General features: G+C 38.7%; 1 protein-coding gene across 2 annotated transcripts in view; it reads right to left on the reverse strand.

Moving 5' to 3' along the window:
* SEC63 (SEC63 homolog, protein translocation regulator) overlaps positions 1–20,510 on the reverse strand; it is a 75,067-nt gene extending 54,557 nt beyond the window's left edge. Inside the window, exons 1-2 of one of the 2 annotated variants that reach the window (XM_047733370.1) lie at positions 20,225–20,510; positions 2,400–2,499 (exon numbers count right to left, since the gene is read on the reverse strand). In XM_047733370.1, coding sequence (XP_047589326.1) covers positions 2,400–2,499; positions 20,225–20,348 — 224 coding nt within the window. In that variant the 5' untranslated portion in view covers positions 20,349–20,510. The remainder of the gene's footprint in view (positions 1–2,399; positions 2,500–20,224) is intronic. The other variant, XM_047733369.1, reaches the window with a different exon arrangement.
* Between the last annotated feature and the right edge of the window lie 1,224 nt (positions 20,511–21,734).

The raw sequence follows: 21,734 nt of genomic DNA on the forward strand, positions 1-21,734 counted from the left end.
AAACTATGGAAAGAACCTAGATGTCCATCAACAGACGAATGGATAAAGAAGACGTGGTATATATACACAATGGAATACTATGCAGCCATCAAAAGAAATGAAATCTTGCCATTTGCGACGACGTGGATGGAACTCGAGGGTATCATGCTTAGCGAAATAAGTCAATCGGAGAAAGACAACTATCATATGATCTCCCTGATATGAGGGAGAGGAGATGCAACATGGGGGGTCGAGGGGGTAGGAGAAGAGTAAATGAAACAAAATGGGATTGGGAAGGAGACAAACCATAAGTGACTCTTAATCTCACAAAACAAACTGAGGGTTGATGGGGGGAAGGGGGGTTGGGGGGGTGGGGTTATGGACATTGGGGAGGGTATGTGCTATGCTATGTGCTGTGAAGTGTGTAAACCTGGCGATTCACAGACCTTGTACCCCTGGAGATAAAAATATATGATATGTTTATAAAAAATAAAAATTAAAAAAAATATATATAAAAACAGAACAAAACAAAACAAAAAAAAACACCTAGGATGAACTATAACCCATGAGAGATGCTCCACATGTTGCACCTGGCTCTCTGAGAAGAAGGAAGGGAGGATTAGAGAAGCTCATACCAGAAGCCCCCAGGCTGATAAAAACTAACCACCAATAAAATCACACTTTAATTTCCTGAAAGCTAAAGCAAAGGTGTAAACAGAATGGATTTCATCATGATCTACACCCAATTTTTTAAAAACATATTTAGGTCCTGTGAAAAGATAAGCATTTTTCTCTACATAAAGTGTCAGTGATCAACTTTGTGAAGTCTTGCGCTTTTTCTTTAAAAGTCAACTTCCAGGGGTGCCTGGGTGGCTCAATGGGCTAAAGCCTCTGCCTTCAGCTCAGGTCATGATCCCAGGGTCCTGGGATCAAGCCCCTCATCGGGCTCTCTGCTCAGCAGGGAGCCTGCTTCCCTTCCTCTCTCTCTGCCTGCCTCTTTGCCTACTTGTGATCTCTATCAAATAAATAAATAAAACCTTTAAAAAAAAAAAAAAGTCAACTTCCAGAAATTAGAGCATTACACCATGACTGCTTAATTGTGAAACAATGCTTTAAGATTAAGTAGCACAAAGGTTTTGATGTTTCCGACCTTATCTAAATTGTTACCCAGTTATCTATTTAATTCTTCCTCACTTACAAACATCCCTTAATCTGTGCTTCCATTTAAGTAAAGCAATTTACTAATCACTGAACAGAACTTCAGAGTTGGGTTTTTTCCATGAAAAACTGGGGTTCAGATACCCACAAAGTATTGATCAAAACCCAAAAAGGAAGAGATTGGGAGGCCAAAAATATTTGCCTTGCTACCTCCTGAAACTATAATTTAAAATGAGAAGCAAAAACTACGAATAAACACTGAACATAAAATACTCTTCTAAAAACTAATTTTGCCTTTTAGTTTCACACCAATGAAGAACTCTTAACACCAAAGCTAAAATTTCCCTCCCTCTGCAGAGGAACTAAACTAAGCAAAGTAAAACCTTACAAAGAAAAACCATTTAAACCCCTTGAAGTTACACAGATAAGTTGACATTATCATCATGTAAGCCCAGATTAAAAAATAAATGGTTCTACTTCTACTAATTTCCTCTGCTAGTTCTTCCCCCTCTACTGGATGGACAGATACAAGTAATTCATAAGATACAATCCTCCAAAAATGGCAACTCTTTCACCTATCAGATTCACCTGTTCCTGCAAAATTGATGACTCAGGGTGAAAACCCAAAGCCTAGGCTCTAAACCAGTATACCCCATAGCCTTATAAAGTCAAACAGGCCTGCTCTAATTAAACATGCTAATGGCCTGTTTAATCAAACTGGCCTGCCAAAATAAAAGGTCCTGCTCTACCAATTCTAGCTCCAGGACCCTGGTCAAGTTACCTCATCTTCCTTTTAATTTCTTCATCTGACAAAACAGCAAAACATCTACTCTGAAGTTAATCATAAAATTATGAGATAACACACAAAGCCCCAGCACAGCATCTAGCACACAGTATGTGCTCAATAAACTTTAAATATCACTACAAAAAATGCAAACTTGATTATGTCACCTCCCTGCTTTTGATAATCTTTTAAAGATTCCCCCATAGTCTTTAAGGCAAAATCCAAATTCTGACAAGATGCACAGGTCTTCCTTCAAGGTTTGACTTCTCCTTCTCCCTTCCTTCCCAAGTCAGTACATTCTCTCTCCTTTGAACTTCTAAATCACTCTGTTTAGAAAGCTCCCAAATTCACACCTTACCCCCACCTAATGCTACAATTTCTTTAAACATGTTTTATTCATCACCATATCCATATTTTATGTGTTACCTAGCAAAGAATAAGCACTGTGTACTTTTTTTTATTGAAACCAATTACTTACTTTACTGTAGGAATAATATTTGGCTGAGGTTTTAATAACCGTAAACGATACCACATACATCTTCCATACACTTTTCTGATATTCTTTAATCGAATTTGCTCTGTCAAAAAAAAAAAAAAGAAATAAGGTGGTAAGTTAAAGCATTTGTCACACTGAAGGCAAAACCACTTAATACCATACTAACCTTTATTACCATGCTAAAATTTTACTGGAGTATAAAATACTACCTACTCAAATAATCTTTAAGAAAAACTGACAATATTGGTTAATTTTTCTGCCACTCAAAACAAATGATCAATCTGGAAAATGTTGTTCAACTACCAGGCAACCATTTTCACGCATGACTTAAATAATTTCTAATTAAAAAATGCAAAAACTGAATTGAACCCAAAATATTTAGTCACATAATCAGCAATTTCTGAGAAATGCTCCCTTCCTTTCCCTTTTACTACAGAAGGCACAAAAAGTATAAAATAGTTGAAACATGCAGCTTATTAAGGAAGCTAAAGAGAAATAGTATTGTTCAATTATGAGAATAATTATGTTAAATGAGAGAAGTCACCCAAAGCCATAAGAAGTTAAATTAGGTTCATATAGGAGTTAAAGAAACAGCATTATTTTAGTAGCCAGGAAAAATCTTCAATTCAATTAAAGAGACATTAAACCAAAGCCAAAATATCATGTATTGTTTTACTAAACTCACTATCATCACTTGAATAACTTTCCCAAGTTTAAAAAAATTAAGTTTTAAAATAAAATGTACCTTTTCATGAAGATGGCATACAGAAAAGCAAAGGAAAAAACCCTCCCCCTCCTAAAGCTGAAGCCAAAATAAAGGCTTGGAAGGCCAAGAAGGCAATGCTGAAAGGCAACCACAGCCACCAAAAAAAAAAAAAAAAAAAAAAAAAAGAAAGAAAGAAAAAAGAAAGAAATCTGTGTGTCACCCACCTTCTGGTAGCCCAAGACACTCCAAAGGCAGCCCAAATATTTTCCTTGGAAGAGCAAGAAGCTTGACCACTATGCCATCAAGTTCCCCCTAAGCAATGAGTCAGCCATGAAGATGATAGAAGACAACAATAATTGTTGTGTTCACTATGGATGTCAAGGCCAACAAGCACCAGATCAAACAGATTATGAAGAACCTCTATGACATTGTCAAGGGCCAAGGTCAACACCCTGATCAGGCCTGATGGGAGAAAAAGACATGTGGTCCACTGGCTCCTGACTATAATGCTTTGGTTGTTGCCAACAAAACTGAGATCGTCTACACTGAATCCAGCTGGCTAATACTAAATGGAAATTTTTCCACAATACTAGAAACTACAAAACTGGAGTCCTTAAATGAGATGATAAGTAAAAGAACTTTGCATATAACAGAATGCTCCAAAGCCACATGCAGGAAGTCCAACTACCCTGTTACCACCATGCTTTGAGGAAAGCATCCACATAGGAGAGGTATGTGGCAGGAGGTATCAGAAGCAGTTGTGAAGTGGGATCCATAAATGGGAAGGGGTGGCAACAGCAAAGGAGACCGGTATTACACAGGGGGACTGATCAAATAAATTAACACATAAAAGATAACTGGAGTCAAGTTTTTCACCATCAGAGAAGGGAGTTACACATATGAAAAAATCAAAAATAAGAATAAATCATGGGGTACTGAATAGGAACTAAAGATATCAGTATGAACTAATATCTTTCAATACAGAAATACAGATGTATTCTATACATATATATTCCCTAACACTATTAAGGGAGCCTAGGAGCAGTGGGTAAGATCAAGAGCAGTGAGCATATTAATATCCAGATCTAGTTTCTAAATACCATTCTCCAATAATAGGAACAAGGGGTCCAAGTGTCTTTCCACAAAATACTATAAAAGGGAAAGGAATAACTTTACAGTGGGAAAATATGGTAGGCTGAACAACTGTCACCCAAAACGTCCACATCCTAATACCTTGAACCAGTGAATACATTATCTTACATAGCAAAAAAGACTTTACAAAGCCAACTAAATTAAGATGACATGGGGAGATGTATCCTACATTAACTGGATGGGCACAATATAATCACAGGGGTCCTTATAAGGAGGAGGCAGGAAGGTTAAAGACAAAGGTGATACGACAATGGGAGCAGATGTTGGAGTGATGTCCTCTGAAGATGGAGGGAGGAGTCATAAGCCAATAACACAGGCTGTCTCTAGAAGCTAGAAAAGGCAAGAAAACAGACTCAACTCTAGAGCCTCCAGGAAGAACCAGTTCTACCAACCCCATGACTAGCACAGTGAAAGCGATTTTGGACTTCCAGCCTCCTGAACTGTAAGAGAATAAATCTGTGTTGCAATAAGTCATTAAGGTAGAAATTTGTTACAGAAGCAATAGGAAACTAATACAGAAAGCCTGGCAGATGTTATCTTAATCAGATGATCAGTGAACATCAACAGCATTGGGACAAAATGCAATCATATACCATCTGAGAGAATGTAGTAAGAGACACACAGAATCAGTTTTGTAAAATTCCTGCCTAAGATATATAATCATGAATTTCTTTTTTTTTTTTTTTAAAGATTTTATTTATTTATTTGTCATAGAGAAGCGAGAGTGAGCACAGGCAGACAGAGTGGCAGGCAGAGGCAGAGGGAGAAGCAGGCTCGCTGCCAAGCAAGGAGCCCAATGTGGGACTCGATCCCAGGACGCTGGGATCACGACCTAAGCTGAAGGCAGCTGCTTAACCAACTGAGCCACCCAGGCGTCCCTAATCATGAATTTCTAATTCATGATTTCTAATCATGAAAAAACACCAGACAACCCAAATTCAGGTTCATTCTACAAAATAATTGGCCTATAATCTTCAAAGTCAAAAAGCTGAAGAACTGTTCCAGACTGAAGGAGATTAAAGAAAGATGTTAATTAAATGTCATGTGTAATTCTGAACTGGATCTTCTGCTATAAAGAACTTCACTGAGACAAAACTTAAATAGGGTCTGAGAATGAAGTGGCAACGTTAATGTTTTTATTTTCATGGTTAAATTATGGACACTTTTGAAAATATCACTGGTGACTTTTTAATCTGTATTTCATTAAATTAAGCCTCCACAGTCTCCCATTTCAACTATAAAACCAAGGAAATGTTTGAAAAGGTTATAAAAACAATGCTGAATTTTCCATCAACCAGATGGCTTGATCGATTCAAAGGGATGATATTCTCCCAATGTCTCTGGCCCAAAAAAAGTACACATGATTTTCAGCCCCATAGTTTTTCACAGCGCGTACATGTACATTCTATGCCTTGCTCTTCCAGTCCAAAATGTAAAAGATCTTAATTTTTTAGGATAACACTGAAATCAATCAATAAGTACTACAAGCTATGGTTTACACAGTAACACAATGACATTTAGATTTCCAGCACAACTGAATATTCAAGGCACACATTCCAAATCTCTACATGAATGACCTCAAGTCAAATATCACAAGTGAAGTCCTTCCAGTACGTTTTTTACAAGATATTTAGAATGTTAAAAAAAAAAAAAAGTTCATTTATAAACTTCTAGTTGTCATGGCTAGTAAAAATTATATTAATAACACCATTAACTTATAGTTTTTAAAGAAATCATCCACATTTATAGAAAAGGGAAACTACAAAGTCATAAAACAACTCTGTGGTTTAAAAAACAATGTAACAACATATGATTGCTCTCAGCAGCTGAACATAAAGTTTTTATGTCTGTGGAAACAGTACAGGTTTGGGGGAAGGTTATTATGGTGGTGCTTCATAAGCTATACAATGTCTTAGCTAAAAGAGTCACAGCCATCTGTCCATGCCAGAATGATCTGACAGGGTGTAGTATATCTCAGTGAACTCTTAGCACCATATTCCTAGATCCCAAAGAGCTGAAAGAATGCTAGCCAGAACTGAAGTTTTCAAACCTGTTTGCCTGGTTATCAAAAAGAATTTTTAAAAATCATATTATCTACTTGTAGATTTCCAATTTGGCATCTCAAATTTTTTATAAGAAGTCTGAAGAGTTGCAAAAGATGGCATTTTTGACATGGAGTTAACATTTTAAAATAGAATAGTTCCATAACTTTTAAACACACCAATGCAATTTAAATACCTCAGCAATTTCATAGCCACCATCATACATTCACAAAATTTCATGAACAAACCAACCCTTTATTCTACTTCCCCCACATAATTCTATCCTAATGTAGCATATTTTTATTCTGATAAGTCATTTCTTATAATACTGACAAATACCTCTTAAAATTAATTTTTTCTTCCCGTGACTATTTTTTCCTAACATTTTATTTTGAAAATCTTCAAACCTTCAGAACAGTTGAAAGAATATTACAATGAACAATACCCTTCACCTAAATTCACCAAATGTTAACATTTTGCAACTCTCGGCCTTACCTCTAGTTTTTCTCCTCCCACTCTTTTTTATCTGAACTATCTTCCTGTAAACTGCAAACATAAATAGGCTTCACCTCTAAATGCTTTAGCACATAGTGCCAAAGAACATAGTTAAGTTTATCATACTCAGGTTTGACATCTATAAACTTTTAGATGTTAATTTGATGCTACTTTTTTGGTGCTATCAAGACAGCACAAATATTATAAGTTGATAAATTATTAAAATTAGATTAAAATATCTGCTATGCTGTCACTTATAAGCTTATAAATATCCCATAAATACCAAAACTTATTTTTAAAAGTGAAAAGTACATTTTGCCAATATTAGACAAAATAGCTTTATCTTCTAATTTAAGTATATTTTGTTAAAACTTGGAAGCTGCAGATTACCTTGAATCATTCAATTTACAGAAAATATCCCCTATATAACTAAATCGGCAAAGGCAGCCCTCACTGTTAAATCAATTAGACAAATCAAACTTGGTAAAAAAAAAAAAAAAAGTATGACTCCATTTTTTTCAGTTCAAATAAATATACAAATACATTGATATTTTGAAAATTTTAAAAATCACTGAGAAATAAATTTTAGAACATACTTTATAATACAGATGACCTAAATTAAAAAAGCTAAATGATATAGAGAGGACATCATTTATTTAAAAGAAAAAAGTACATTTCTCTTTCCAAAATTCAGTGGCTATTAAAACTATTCCTAAATCCCTCAGGGGTCAAAGAAAATAGTACCAAGAGTCAAAAGGTTATATTCAATAATCCAAAAAGTCTAAAAGACATTATACGTCAGTTTTCTAGCTGCCCAAAGTCTTTCTGCAGTTGGTTTAGAATATATTACCTCACCATGATGATACTGGCTCACTCACCATTGGGACAATTTTGTTTTATTAATTTTAAAAAATAGGAAAACACATTTTACTATAATAGTGTGGCTTGGTTCCCAGAATGCTGCAAAGAGGAAGGCATGAAAATGATAATTTGTTAGTGAAAAACTGGTAATCACTGCTCTAGACCACCAAAACCATAGCTTCCCTAAATCATCCTAATCTCAAATTACACTAAGAGAAACTAAAGCTGCTGTTATGATCTTAACTTGATTCTGAACAGGTAGCCAAAATGTGTCATTCTCAAGGCGAGGTCAGAACCAACCATCTGGATTTGGGACAGAGAGAGGGACTGACTAAACACGACTCACCACTGCCAGCACACACAATCACAGGTTACCTAAATTGAAAGGTTTCAGAAACTTGGGTTCATCTGCCACCTACACCAGAGAAAGAAACCTAGATAATTTATCAAATGCTGTACTGAAAGTAGAAAAAAAAAAAAGAATGTGTGTATGGTATGGAATGGTTGCTTACCCTCACGATCACAGAGCCAAGGGGGGCTCTGGTTCACTGCTGCCACATATCATCAGAGTACTGTACCACATATTATCAGCCCAGAAAAAGACCAAATTCAATATTCGAAGCACAGTTTCCACTGTGTGTATCAATTTCACATTTGATAGTCCAAAAATTTTAAGTTGAACCATTATAACCTGGGACAAATGTATGCTATTTTATAGTATGTGACTTTTTAAATATGCAAATAAAAATTTTTAATTAAACATTTTAAGTAGAAAAGACATCGTCTGTAAAAGGATACATAAGCAAAGTGACCAAAAAACTATTTTCATCTCATTAAGAAATAGGAGAATATTGAGTCAAGATCTTGTCACTTCTCTGCTTAAAAACCTTCAATAGCTCCCACTGAACTTTAAATAAACTCCAAGCTTCTCACCCTGGCTTACAGACATGCTTTGCATTCCAGCTCCCTCTCTGACTTTATCCCAGATTATTCTCCTGACGTGGCAAACTCCTACCACTCTGGTCTTCTCTGTTCATGGAATATGCCCAACTTGTTTTTGCCTTAAAGGTTCTTGTACACACACAACTGTTCATCCATAGCAATAGGCCAAAAGAACAATTCAGATTTCTGAATGACTGGCTTCCTTACGTCACTTGGCTTGAAGGAACATTCTCAGGAAGACTTTCTCTGAAAATCCTACTTCTCTACACAGTATATAGCACTATCTAGTATTTTATTGTTTATATGTTGCATGTCAATCATCTCCCCCACACCAGGATGTAAGCTTCAAGAGAATAGAGATCCCATCTACACTGTTTACCCCACATTCCACTACCTAACAACTGGCAAATAGTAGGTGCCTAATAAATATTTGTTAAATACATGAATTTTCTCATTCAGACATTCCAATAGCCCTGGGGATATGTATGTATGTATTATACTTTAAAAAAGAATTGAGGCTCAGAGAGGTTAAGTAACTTGCCTACAGTTACAAAGGGTACAAAGGAATAACAAATAACCATTAAAGAAGACATAGAGGACAAGAAAAACATAGAGGACAAGAAAAACAAAACTGAAAATAAACTATTGGGACTACACCAAAATAAAAAGCTTTTACACAGCAAAGAAAACCAACAAAAAGGAAATGCAACCTACTGAATGGAAGAAGACCTCTGCAGATGATATATCCAACAAGGGGTTATCATCCAAAATATAAAGAATTTACATAACTCAACACTTAAACTGTAATTCCCTTACAAAAAAATATAGGGATAAATTTTCATGACCTTGGATTCACCAATAGATTCTTAGATATGACAAAAAAAGCAATAAAAGATAAAATAACTTGGACTTCATCAAAGTTAAAAACTTTTGTGCATCAAAGGACATAATCAAGAAAATGAAAAGACAGAAGATGTATATATATACAATGGAATACTATGCAGCCATCAAAAGAAATGAAATCTTGCCATTTGCGATGACGTGGATGGAACTAAAGGGTATTATGCTTAGCGAAATAAGTCAATCGGAGAAAGACAACTGTCATATGATCTCCCTGATATGAGGAAGTGGAGATGCAACATGGGGGGTTTGGGGGTGGGAAAAGAATAAATGAAACAAGATGGGATCAGGAGGGAGACAAACCATAAGAGACTCTTAATCTCACAAAACAAACTAAGGGTTGCGGGGGGGGGGGGGGGGGGGGGGGGGGAGGGAGAGGGTGGTGGGGTTATGGACATTGGGAAGGTATGTGCTATGGTGAATGCTGTGAAGTGTGTAAACCTGGTGATTCACAGACCTGTACCCCTGTGGCTAATAATACATTATATGTTAATAAAAAAAAAAATAATAACTAAAGTTAAATTAAAAAAAAAAAGAAAGTGAAAAGACAATCTACAGAATGGAAGAAAATATTTGCAAACCATGTATCTAATAAGGGATCATATCCAGAATATATGAAGAACACCTACAAGTCAACAAAAATAGATTAACAACTCTATTTAAAAATGGGCAAAGGATTTCAATGGACATTTCTCCAAAGAACATACACAAATGGCCAACAGACAAAAGTAATGATTACTCAACATCATTAGCCTCTAGGAAATGCAAATCAAAACCATAGTGAAATACCACTTCATCATATCTATTACAATGGCTATAATTCTTTAAAAATGAAAAATAAGTATTGAAGAGGATATGCAGAAATTGGAACCCATGTATATATGCTGGTAGAAATGTAAATGTTGCAGCTACTGTGGCAAACAGTTCAAAAAGCTAAGGACCATATAACCTGCCAATTCTGCTCCTAGGAATATACCCAAAAGAACTGAAAACAAGGACTTAAACAGATACTATTGCAATGTTCACTACAGCATTATTCACAATAGACAAAGAAGGGAAACAATCCAAGTGTTCATCAACAGGTGAATAAAATGTGGCATAGTCATACAATGGAATATTATTCAGCCATAAAAATGAAGTTCGGATACATACTACAACATGGATGACTCCTGAAAACATTATGCCAAATGCAATAAGCTAGACACAAAAGGACAAGTATTATATGATTCCACTTATATAAAATACCTGGAATAGGCAAATGTATAAAGAATAGGAGTTTTTCAGGGGCTGGAGGAAAGAAAGAATGGGGAGTTACAGGGCGCCTGGGTGGCTCAGTTGTTAAGCATATGCCTTCCACTCAGGTCATGATCCCAGAGTCCTGGAATCGAGCCCGGTGTCAAGCTCCCTGCTCAGCTCCCTCTCACTATCCTCTCTGTCAAATAAACAAAATCTTTAAAAAAAAATTTTTTTAGATTTAAAAAAAAAGGGGGGGGGTTATTGCTCAATAGGTAGAGTTTGTTTGGGGTGATGAAAAACACTGTAAATAGCAGTGATGGTTGCACAACATTGTAAATGTAATTGTTATTGAATTGTTCATCTAAAATGGCTAAAACTGGGGCGCCTGGGTGGCTCAGTGGGTTAAGCCTCTGCCTTCGGCTCAGGTCGTGATCCTGGGGTCCTGGGATCGAGCCCCGCGTGGGGTTCTCTGCTCAGCAGGGAGCCTGCTTTCCTTCCTCTCTCTGCCTGCCTCTGCCTACTTGTGATCTCTCTGTCAAATAAATAAAAATCTTTAAAAAAATAAAAAAATAAAAAATAAAATAAAATGGCTAAAACTATAAACTTTACATTATATATACTTTACCAACATAATTTAAAAAAAAAAGATTCCACATCAGTAATATCTCAAGTATGTCACTTATCTTCCTATTGCCACCATGACTGCTCAAACCCTCATTATCTCCTTTTTTTTTTTTTTAAGATTTTATTTATTTACTTGAGAGAGAGAGTGACCACGAGAGGGGGAAGGTCAGAAGGAGAAGCAGACCCCCTGCTGAGCAGGAAGCCCGACGAGGGACTCCATCCTGGGACCCCAGGATCATGACCTCTGTTCTTTCTCATTCTATGAGATGCTATTACATTAATTCGTATACAACACAACTGTTAAAATATGTTCTAAAACGTCCAAAAATGACATACTGTCAACCAAATCACACACTCTTCAGCTAGGCATATAAGATTCTCCACCACCTGACTTAAATCAACTTTTCTAACCTTTTCTCACTCACTGAATGAATTCTGCTTCAGCAGATCTGTACTTTGAATATATTCCATGCTTTCCAGTCTCTGTACTTTTCTTCATGTGACTTTTTTTAATTAAAGATTTTATTTTTAAGTAATCTCTACACCTAACGTGGGCTTCAAACTCATGACCCCGAGATCAAGAGTCACAGCTCCACCAACTAAGCCAGCCTGGTGCTCCCCTCATGTGATTTCTTCACACTACCCATCCCCACCATTCCACCCATTAAATCTTTCTTATCCTTTAACTATTTAGACAAAATACCTCTAGATCCCCAATATCATTCCCAACTAGACACAAATACTTTATCTAGCTAATGTGAACAGCACTTGTTTTCACTTTTCTTACATTTCCTTTGTTGTGCTCTGGATATAATAATTCATGTATTTGTCTAATCCTAATCCTCCCGCCCTACCTAGATTACAAACTCTATCAAAACAAAAAGTCTTGGGTGCCTGGGTGGCTCAGTGGGTTGAGCCTCTGCCTTCCGCTCAGGTCGTGATCTCAGGGTCCTGGGATCGAGTCCCGCATTGGGCTTTCCGCTCAGCAGAGAACCTGCTTCCTCTCTCTCTTTCTCTGCCTACTTGTGATCTCAGTCAAATAAATAAATAAAATCTTAAAAAAAAAAGGTCTTGTAAACAAGATTTACACTGCATTCATATTCCTATCTTCTGCCCTCCTAGTATAGGCAAACAATGAAGGCTCAATTAATAACTATTAGATTTAACTAAACAAGCAAAAAACCTAAAGCCAAAAAAATCTGGAATCTATGAGAAAATCCCTTCCATCCACACTGACACAAATGCGATTCTCAAAATGTAAGGACCTTTTTAAGAGAATGAATAACCAACAACACTTTTCAAAGAAAACAGTGTGATGATGAGATGGTGCAACATTTCTTACCGATAATCTCATGATAGGAAACATTCTTAAAAGGAAGTCCAAGTACAATATAGATATATTTGTTGTGACCTCCTCTATGTCTAAATAAAAAGTATGAGTAAGAGAACAAACATCTGAGAAAATGAAAATAAGCCTATCTTTGTTTTTTCAGGTTCTTCCAAAGTTAAGCAAGTATGCAAAATGACCTTTAAGGGGTGCCTGCAGTGCTCAGGTCATGATCTCAGGGTCCTGGGATGGAGCCCCTCATCAGGCTCTCTGCTCAGCAGGGAGCCTTCTCCCCCGCCCACCCTCTACTGGTGATCTCTGTCAATAAATAAATAAAATCTTAAAAAAAAAAAGACTTAAATAAAAACAATTTTACACAATGCATTTACTAATCCAGTGTTTGTCACCACACCTACAAAGCCTAAATGTACCATAATTCATACTGCCAAGGTGCCTGCGGGTCCCCTCTACTGTGTAGGACATAAGCGCATATATAGTACATGTCTGATACCCCTTTCTGTCAGGGTAGAACACAGAGGAGAATGACTTTATTTTAAAATGACTCAACTGGGGCACCCGGGTGGCTCAGGTGGTTAAGTGTCTGCCCTCCCCTTAGGTCATGATCCCAGGGTCATGGGATGGAGCCCCTACGTCTCCTTCTCCCACCCCTCCACCCCCACCCCCATTCGTACTCTCTCTTTCTCTCTCTCTCAAATTAAAAAAAAAACCTTAAAAATTTTTTTAAGGGACGCCTGGGTGGCTCAGTTGGTTAAGCGGCTGCCTTTGGCTCAGGTCATGATCCCAGGGTTCTGGGATCGAGTCCCGCGTCCGGCTCCTTGCTTCGCGGGGAGCCTGCTTCTCCCTCTACCACTCTGTCTGCCTGTGCTCACTCTCTCTCTCTCTCTGACAAATAAATAAATAAAATCTTAAAAAAAAAAAAAAAAGAGAAGACAGCTTCATGGCAAATATATATATATGAAAATCTTTAAAAAAAATTTTTTTTTAAATTACTCAAACTTCTCAGATCTCTAGTATCTAGTCTTATGAAGATCTAGTCTTATGATCTAGTCTTATGAAGAATATATGCTCTAAATAAAATATGGACATTCATAAAGTATACTCCTGTGAACACAACGCTGATACTAGCCAGTTCTTTTCTGTTCAAATACACTCAATAAGAGCTTGAGATAATCAACTCTATTGTAATTAGAAACCTAGATAAATCAATAGATAAGGCCAATATTTTATTTTAAATAAAATGATCATCCCCCCCCCATGCTTTTCCATGCACTCAATCCCAAAACTGATAAAAGTAGGTTATTATTGGGCCAATCACCAAACAGCTTTTAAGAGAGACAGAAATAAGCAAAGACAGAAGAAAGTGAAAATTTTAAATCTGTACTCCACTCTCTCATTCCCTCCAAGGTACTTTTATATTCTATACAAATAGTCCAAACTGTCTTAGAATTTTCTAATCTGCCCATTCCCCTACATTTCAACAGACTAATAAGCCTCTGAAAAGGAGTCCTCCTTCTCCATCTAGTTTTTCCCTACCCAGCAACCACCACCTCCCACAAATCACTCTCCACATAATGTTCCACAAAAGCAAAACTAACCAAGTCATTACCATACTTTAAAAACTCCACTGTTTACCCAATATCTTACGAGATAAAATATAAGCTTCCTAAAAGGCAAAGCTGACCATATCAATAACTACTTAGAACCTTCCATTGTTTACCCAATAACTTACAAAACAAAGTATAAATTTCCTAAAATGGCCGATTTACTTTTAAGTGCATATTCAATCTTTACCATTTATTGAACATCTCCATGCTTTTCCATATACTTTCTCCTACATAAGGAATATACTTCCCCACTTACCTTTTATGACCTATCGCAAATCATCTTCTTTGCATGAAACACCAAATCCCCAAACAAAATTATTCATGCCTTGCCATAGCACTTTCCACTTACCATTTTAATACTTACTATAATGTGTTATATTAATTATAGGAGGCAGTATAAGAGTAATAGTTAAGAAGAAAAACTCTAGCATTAAGACCGGTTTGGATCCAACACCCAATCTTCCAATTAAAGGCTATATGGCTTTAGGTAAATTGGTTACCTTCTCTAGGACTTAAGTCTTCTCATTAATAAAATTGGGTAATACCTGGGTCTAGCTCAAAGTGCTATTTTGAGTGCTTTCAGCATACCCACCTTGGGGCTAGCAAATATTCAAACGGACAGCGGTAGAGCTGAGATGAGGAGAATCATAATTATCTGTCTCAAGCTGGAGGTGGGGTGTAGGGCCTTACCCACCAAGAGGAAGGACCATGTCTAAAGTCATCCCCACAGGATGAAAAAAAGAGAGGTGCACACACTAAAATGTTTCATTACCTCTGAGTGATGGGATTACAAGTAGTGTTTGTTCTGTTTTGTGTGTGTGTGTGTGTGTGTGTGCTTTTCTGTACTGTGTATACACAACTTATTAGGAAAAATGTTATATGCACTGAAAAGTCTGATCCATCACGTAGAAGCAGCATCTAGCACAAAATTCATGCTGTATAAACATCTACTAAATGAAGGAATTTCTACAGTGTGTTTGATTTTGCAAGCTTTTTTTTTTTTTAAAGATTTTATTTATTTATTTGACAGACAGAGATCACAAGTAGGCAGAGAAACAGGCAGAGTGGGGGGGAAGCAGGCTCCATGCCGAGCGGAGCCTGATGCGGGGCTCGATCCCAGGACCCTGGGATCATGACCTGAGCTGAAGGCAGAGGCTTTAACCCACTGAGCCACCCAGGCGCCCCTGCAAGCACGTTTAGATAACATTTATTGCTTTGCTTCTCATATCACTTCTTATAAGCCATATCATTATTATTACTATTTGTAGAAAATGAGACTGAATTTAGAAATAACAAAATAGGGACTAGGCTGGAACTTAAAACCAAAACTTCTGACTCCCAAATTCAGAGTTTTCTTACCACACTACTAAGCACTAAAAGTGGACTCCTACTCACATTCCCCAGTCAAGGAGCTGAATCACTGAGAGGGGGACAGCTGAATCAATGTTTGAGAGGGGAACAAGCAAAGAATAAAGAAATGTAACTTTTTTTTTTAAGTTTCATAAATTCTTTCAAACCATGGGGAAAAAAACCTGAGTATAGTATATCTATTTGTTTAATCCTCATTTTAATTCTATTAAACAAATAACCCATTGTCTCTATTTTATAGATGAGTAAACCAAAAACACAGAAGTTAAATAACCCACCTAAGATCACACTGTTAGTAAAGCAGCACATCCAGACAGGTTTCAAAACCAGGCAGTTTTGAAAAAGTAAAATAAGGGGTAAGGTCAAAGAAGTTTAAAAAAAAATAAGGTTAAGGAGTTAAAAAAACAAAAAGTTGGAAAGAGTAATGATATAATTTATCTCAATTCAAAGGATCAATAGACCTTCAGCTATGGAACAAATAAAAGCATGTTCTTGATTATTTGAAATTCTAATAATTACAAGCAGTTTTCTCTTGTCCAATACCAGTGTAAACTTACATTATTAACGTTGTTTTAACAAATATATTTGGCTTTCAACTACAAGAACTTTAGAGAACTGTTCTACAATAAGTGCTTCTTAACTATATAAAACAAAAAGGCTAAGGCATTAGTGATTTTTGTTTTTAGGAAAGAGCACATATAAAAATTCACCATCTCCCAAAATGACAACTCCAGCAAAAGACCACTACCAAGGGAGTTATCTTTGCTAGCTACAATCTAGAATCACATAGGTACCTTTTAAAAAACCAATACATGGGGACACCTGGATGGCTCCGTGGGTTAAGCCCCTGCCTTCGGCTCAGGTCATGATCCCAGGGTCCTGGGATCAAGCCCCACATCAGGCTCTCTGCTCAGCAGGGAGCCTGCTTCTCCCTCTCTATCTGCCTGCCTCTCTGCCTACTTCTGCCTACTTGTGATTTCTCTGTCAAATAAATAAATAAATAATCTTAAAAAAAAAAAAAAATACATGGCACCCACTCCAGACCAAATAAATCAGAATATCTGGGGGGTGGGTAAAAGCGTTTCTAAAAGCTCCCCGAGTGATTCTAATGTGGAGCCAGGGTTGAGAACCAGTTTTAAAGAAATCTAAACCCTCTGTTTTTACTTCATCCAGAGCTTTTGTCCATAATGGTCTGAAAAAGTATTCAGTCAACTTATCCAGCCAATTTGCAAACAACCAGGAGAGTAAGATAAATAGGGCCCCTCAACTACTAAAAGGGGTATTAATTTTAAGTGCACTTGGCCAGGTAGATTAGACAAAAATCTAGGCAAAATGATTCCATTAGTGTTCGGGATAATAGAGTAACTTCAATTAACATATCAAATATGCCAATGACCAAGCTACTTCTCTTTCTCAAACCCTAGATTTTACCACCTGTGAAATGGTGCCATGCTTTCTATCGGACTCAAGAGCCCAATAATTCTAGAAGAGCAACACTGAAATAACTAAACCTTGAAACTAAAAGACCCACATGAGGAGCACCTGCCTGGGTGGCTGAGTCGTTAAGCTTCTGCCTTGGGCTCAGGTCATGATTCCAGGGCCCTGGGACTGAGCACCCTATGGAGCCCTACATAGAGCCCCACATCAAGCCCCGTATTGGGCTTCCTGCTCAGTGAGAAGCCTGCTTCTCTCTCTCATTCCCCCTGCTTGTGTTCCCTCTCTTGCTGTGTCTTTGTCAAATAAATAAATAAAATCTAAAAAGAAGAAAAAAAAACCCCACATGTATCACCATTTTAAAAAACTAAACAAAGATTGCTTACACTGAACTTTAAAAATGTATACTTACTAGCAAAAAACCCTTTTCGTGCTTTCCCTGCAGAGAGTATCTCTAAAAAGTCAAGATTGCCATAAGAACTCTGAAATTCAAACTCCTATGCCTACATTTTTGTATTTGGTTACAGTTTCACAGGAAAATGAAATAAAATAAGCTTCAAATCAAATATTAAAATATCCCATTGTGTTAATCAAAAACACTACTATAGATCCACATCCTTTATTCAATACCCTTGAGGAAATATTTTAGAATTTTTAAGATTTCAGAAAGACATTACAATGTCTCCACCTTTACAAGTCCTTGAGGGTCTAAAACAGCATCAATAATCAAACAAATTAATATTCCAAATTAACAGCCATATTAATAACTATTTTCTAAGTGAGAAGAATCAAGATTATAAGTAGCCTCCTGTTGATACAAGTCACTATATGATTTTGCTGCAAACACCTGAAAAAAATAATTTCTTTTTCAGAGCTTGGGGTGAACGTATTAAGATTTCTCTCTGATATTCAAGACATTGCAAACTGAACTTCAGAAAGAAGTCATTATGACAAAAAAATCCTTTTAATAGCACTGTAATCCTAAAAAAACAACTCATTTATGGTAGATACACAAAAATAGTCCAAGTGGTGTCCACCAATTTTCATGATGATTAGAATAGCATTTAAGTGTCCACCTTAATTTTCACAGCGCAATTGTGAGCAAGACCAAACAAATACAACACGTACACATTTACTAAGGCAAGCCTGAAGCCAGATGTAAAGTAGGGGCAAATCAGCACCTTTCTATCTAGCAACAAGGATACAACACAAGACCTTAAAGCTAAGCAGATCAGGCTCCCCCACAAAGGAGAAAGTTAGAGAATGCTCTCTAAACTCGAGTTTCTTCACATAAGGATAGAGATAATAATAGTACCTACTTCGGTGTGTTTTAAGAGGATTAAATAAAGTGATATTTGAAGGCTATAACTTATAGTCACTATTAATTCCCTACAACTTTTCCAAAAATGGACTATATGCTGAAGGAGCTCAAGTATAACTTGCCGGTAAGTTATCAGGCAAATTTTATAATACAAAACCCACTACAAAAATAGAACTTTCAAAGTTCAAAATCCCAGTGTCGGTTAAAATGACTAATTTCTGAAATGGCTTCTAGAAACACATTCTAACAAAACCTACCTGCTCTCCCAATACCCTTCTGTCTTCCACACAACCAGACGCACACACAAAGGGTTAAGTGCAAATAAACTACTTTACTGAAAAGTACATTTTTAACTCAAAATTACTAGAATGGCCTAGGTTTGGCAGATAAGGGAAACCATTACAATATTAAGACTTAATCATCTATCTACAACCACTGTCCAAAGAAACCAGACAATTTAAATGCACTTAGGAAAAGAAGGCACAAGAGTCCAAAATCCAATTTTCATAAACTATCCACTGAATAAGAAAACTGGCAACTTTGGGCAGATTTCTGCACCTACTGGATATTTAAACTTACAATCGAATGTACTTAAAAAAAAAAAAAAAAGGAATCCTTTGTTACTTTTCCTAAATTCAATTTAATTCCATTATGTAACTCAAGAATTTTACAGCATTTTTGAGCCAGTCTTAAAGCATATGCCTTTCAATGCCTCCCTGTTAACAATCTCCCCAAACAGTATATGACCTGGACAACCTAGACTTCCACCACACCCAACTTCAAAGATGATGTTTAATCAAGTTAGCATACCTCCTGTGAAACAGAAAGCTTTCCCTAAATGTTAACACTCAAAACCTCCTGGTTACTGTTAAATAAGCTATTAGGGCCTGGCAGTTCCCTTAGATTTAAGAATATCACTTGTCATATATACTAGTACAGCGCAACATAAAATGCCTCGAATAGAATCTATGTTATTTGGTGCTCTAATCCCATGTGTTTAATGTGAAAAGATTTAGAACTAAAAGCGAATGGACCAGCTACCTCACAACTACCTACTCGACTTAATCCTTCATACTTGCACTTTTTCCGCCATAAACAGGAAACTCCAAAGAAAAGGAAATAGAGAACAGCCTATTTTTGCTAAGGGGAATAACGGCACTGCTTCCAACCCCACAGTGTTAGTGAACAAATGAAAAAGCAACAGGGGACAGGGACGGGGGAGGGGCGGCTGGTGAGCTCAGCTGGGAGTCCGAAGCATGCCACCCGGCTCAGACGGTGCCCAAACATCTGTAACGACAGCTGCAACAGGGAAACGGGGTTGTGAGGAAAGAGGACCGCGGCTAAGGGGCTCACAGTTGCGCCTGCACGTTCGGCTTTCTCCTTTGCCAACTCTTCTCTCACCTCCCAATCCCCATCCTCCCCATCCCATCCTGCTCCCTCTATATAGAAAAATAACCAATAAAATCAGAGGCAGAGAAGACAAAGAGGCAGGAGGAGGCTGCAAGGAGCGCCCAGAACAATGGGTGAGAGGGAGCGAAGCGAAACTCCTGAAAAGACAATGAAACGGGGATAAAGAGGGGCCCTGAGAGGAACCGAGGGAAACACCGCCGAGCCCGGGCCCCGCCAGCGGCGGACGCCTCGGACGCTAAGCTCGGCCGGGCTGGCTGGATCACCCCTACGCTGGGGGGCTGGGTTGGGCTGGGCGGGGGCGGCGCGGCCCAGAGGGGCTGGCGGGGCCTGCACTGGTCCGCGGGCAGCTGCCGGCAGGACTCACCGGCATTCTGGTCTCGGGGCCAGAGGTAGTATGTGGCCGGGATCACGATGAGCCCCACGAAGGAGGTGAGGAAGTAGAAGAAGGTGTTCCCGCTGTCATCGTACTGGAACTGCTGTCCCGCCATGGCACCCCCCCCTCCGCCTCTCTCCTCTTACCACCGCCGCCACGACCCCGCTCTGCGCTCCAGCACCCAGCACCCCGACCCTGTGTGGCGTAGCTCGGACGCTGCTGCCGCCTCTCCTCCCCGCCCCCACGCTACTCTCACAGACACGCCGCCGCCACCACCGCTGCCGTCGCCAGCTCTCGCGAGAAGAGACAGTTCCCGCCCCGCTCGATTTTTCCCTCCCTCTGCCTCTCCCCAACACTCCGCTAAGGCAGACGTGGCTCGCGCAGCCGTGGAACTCGGCGAGGTCCCGCCCTTGATCCCGCCCCCAAGCTATAGCCCCTCCCCCTCGCACTCCTGTAGATCCTCCCCCTAGAGCCCCGCCCCTAGCCACAGCGTTCTCCGGTTCTCCCCGCCTTTTCTCTTCCCCCTCCTTTCCCAGAGTCCCAATAGGGGTTTCGGGGCTTCATTTTAGGGGGTCCCAGCAAAGACGCGCGGAACAGTGGGTGCGCGTGGTTCACCTGAATGCTCCTGGAGCCGCAGCTTTTCCGAGCAGAGCTGAGGCTGCGTTGTCTTTCCCTTCTCTCATCCTTACCTCACCCTTTCCGCCCTCTCGCTTATAAATTCCCTCGTTGATAATAACATTTCTTTAGGTTCCAGATCCGTTCTTCCAGTTCCCACATTTTGAAAACAAGGGTCATTCAGAATTGGGCGGCACAGGGAGTTGGTGGGGGGGTTGTTGTGGTTTGTTTGCAAAGTAGTGTTTGCTACTAGACTGCGATCTACGCTGCGCCCATTTTGCAGATGCAGATTCAGCAATCGGATAGAGATGGTGATCTACCCCGTCCCAGATCACCAGCGTTTTCTTCGACCCAGGCCGTAGGCGAAGACCTTTATTGCTTTATTATCATTTAATCGTCAGTAAACTCCTTGGAATAAATCAAAGCATGCTCTCTCTCCAGATGAGGAAATTGAGGCTCAGAGAGGTTGGCTAAAGTCATGCACAGTAAAGAAAGGTCTGGGGATTCCAACTCAGATCACTCAGATGCCACAAAGCCAGTGCCCTTAGCCATCACCTCCTCATGGACCTTAACATTTCCCGCAGAGCAGCTGGCTCTCCTTGCAAGGTGTGGGTATGATCGGTGCTCTGAAAAAGATGGCTTGGGAAGCAGGAACCTCTCACTTGGCTGCTTCTGAGGTCCCAAGGGACAGAGTCAGGTGAACTGGGAGAGAGAGAACTGGTGCCCTAATCTGGGAATGACCCTCATGGTCCACTGCAGCCCTGCCTGACGTCTATCCCCGTGTCTCCATCTCCCCCCTCTGGATCAAAAGGAAAGACCCACCCGACCTAACTCACAGAGTGGTTGTGAAGATTAAAGGGAATTATAGTGAAAATGCTTAGAAAAA

The sequence above is a fragment of the Lutra lutra genome, chromosome 6 (genome assembly GCF_902655055.1).
Source record: "Lutra lutra chromosome 6, mLutLut1.2, whole genome shotgun sequence".
In the NCBI taxonomy this organism is placed as follows: Eukaryota; Metazoa; Chordata; class Mammalia; order Carnivora; family Mustelidae; genus Lutra; species Lutra lutra.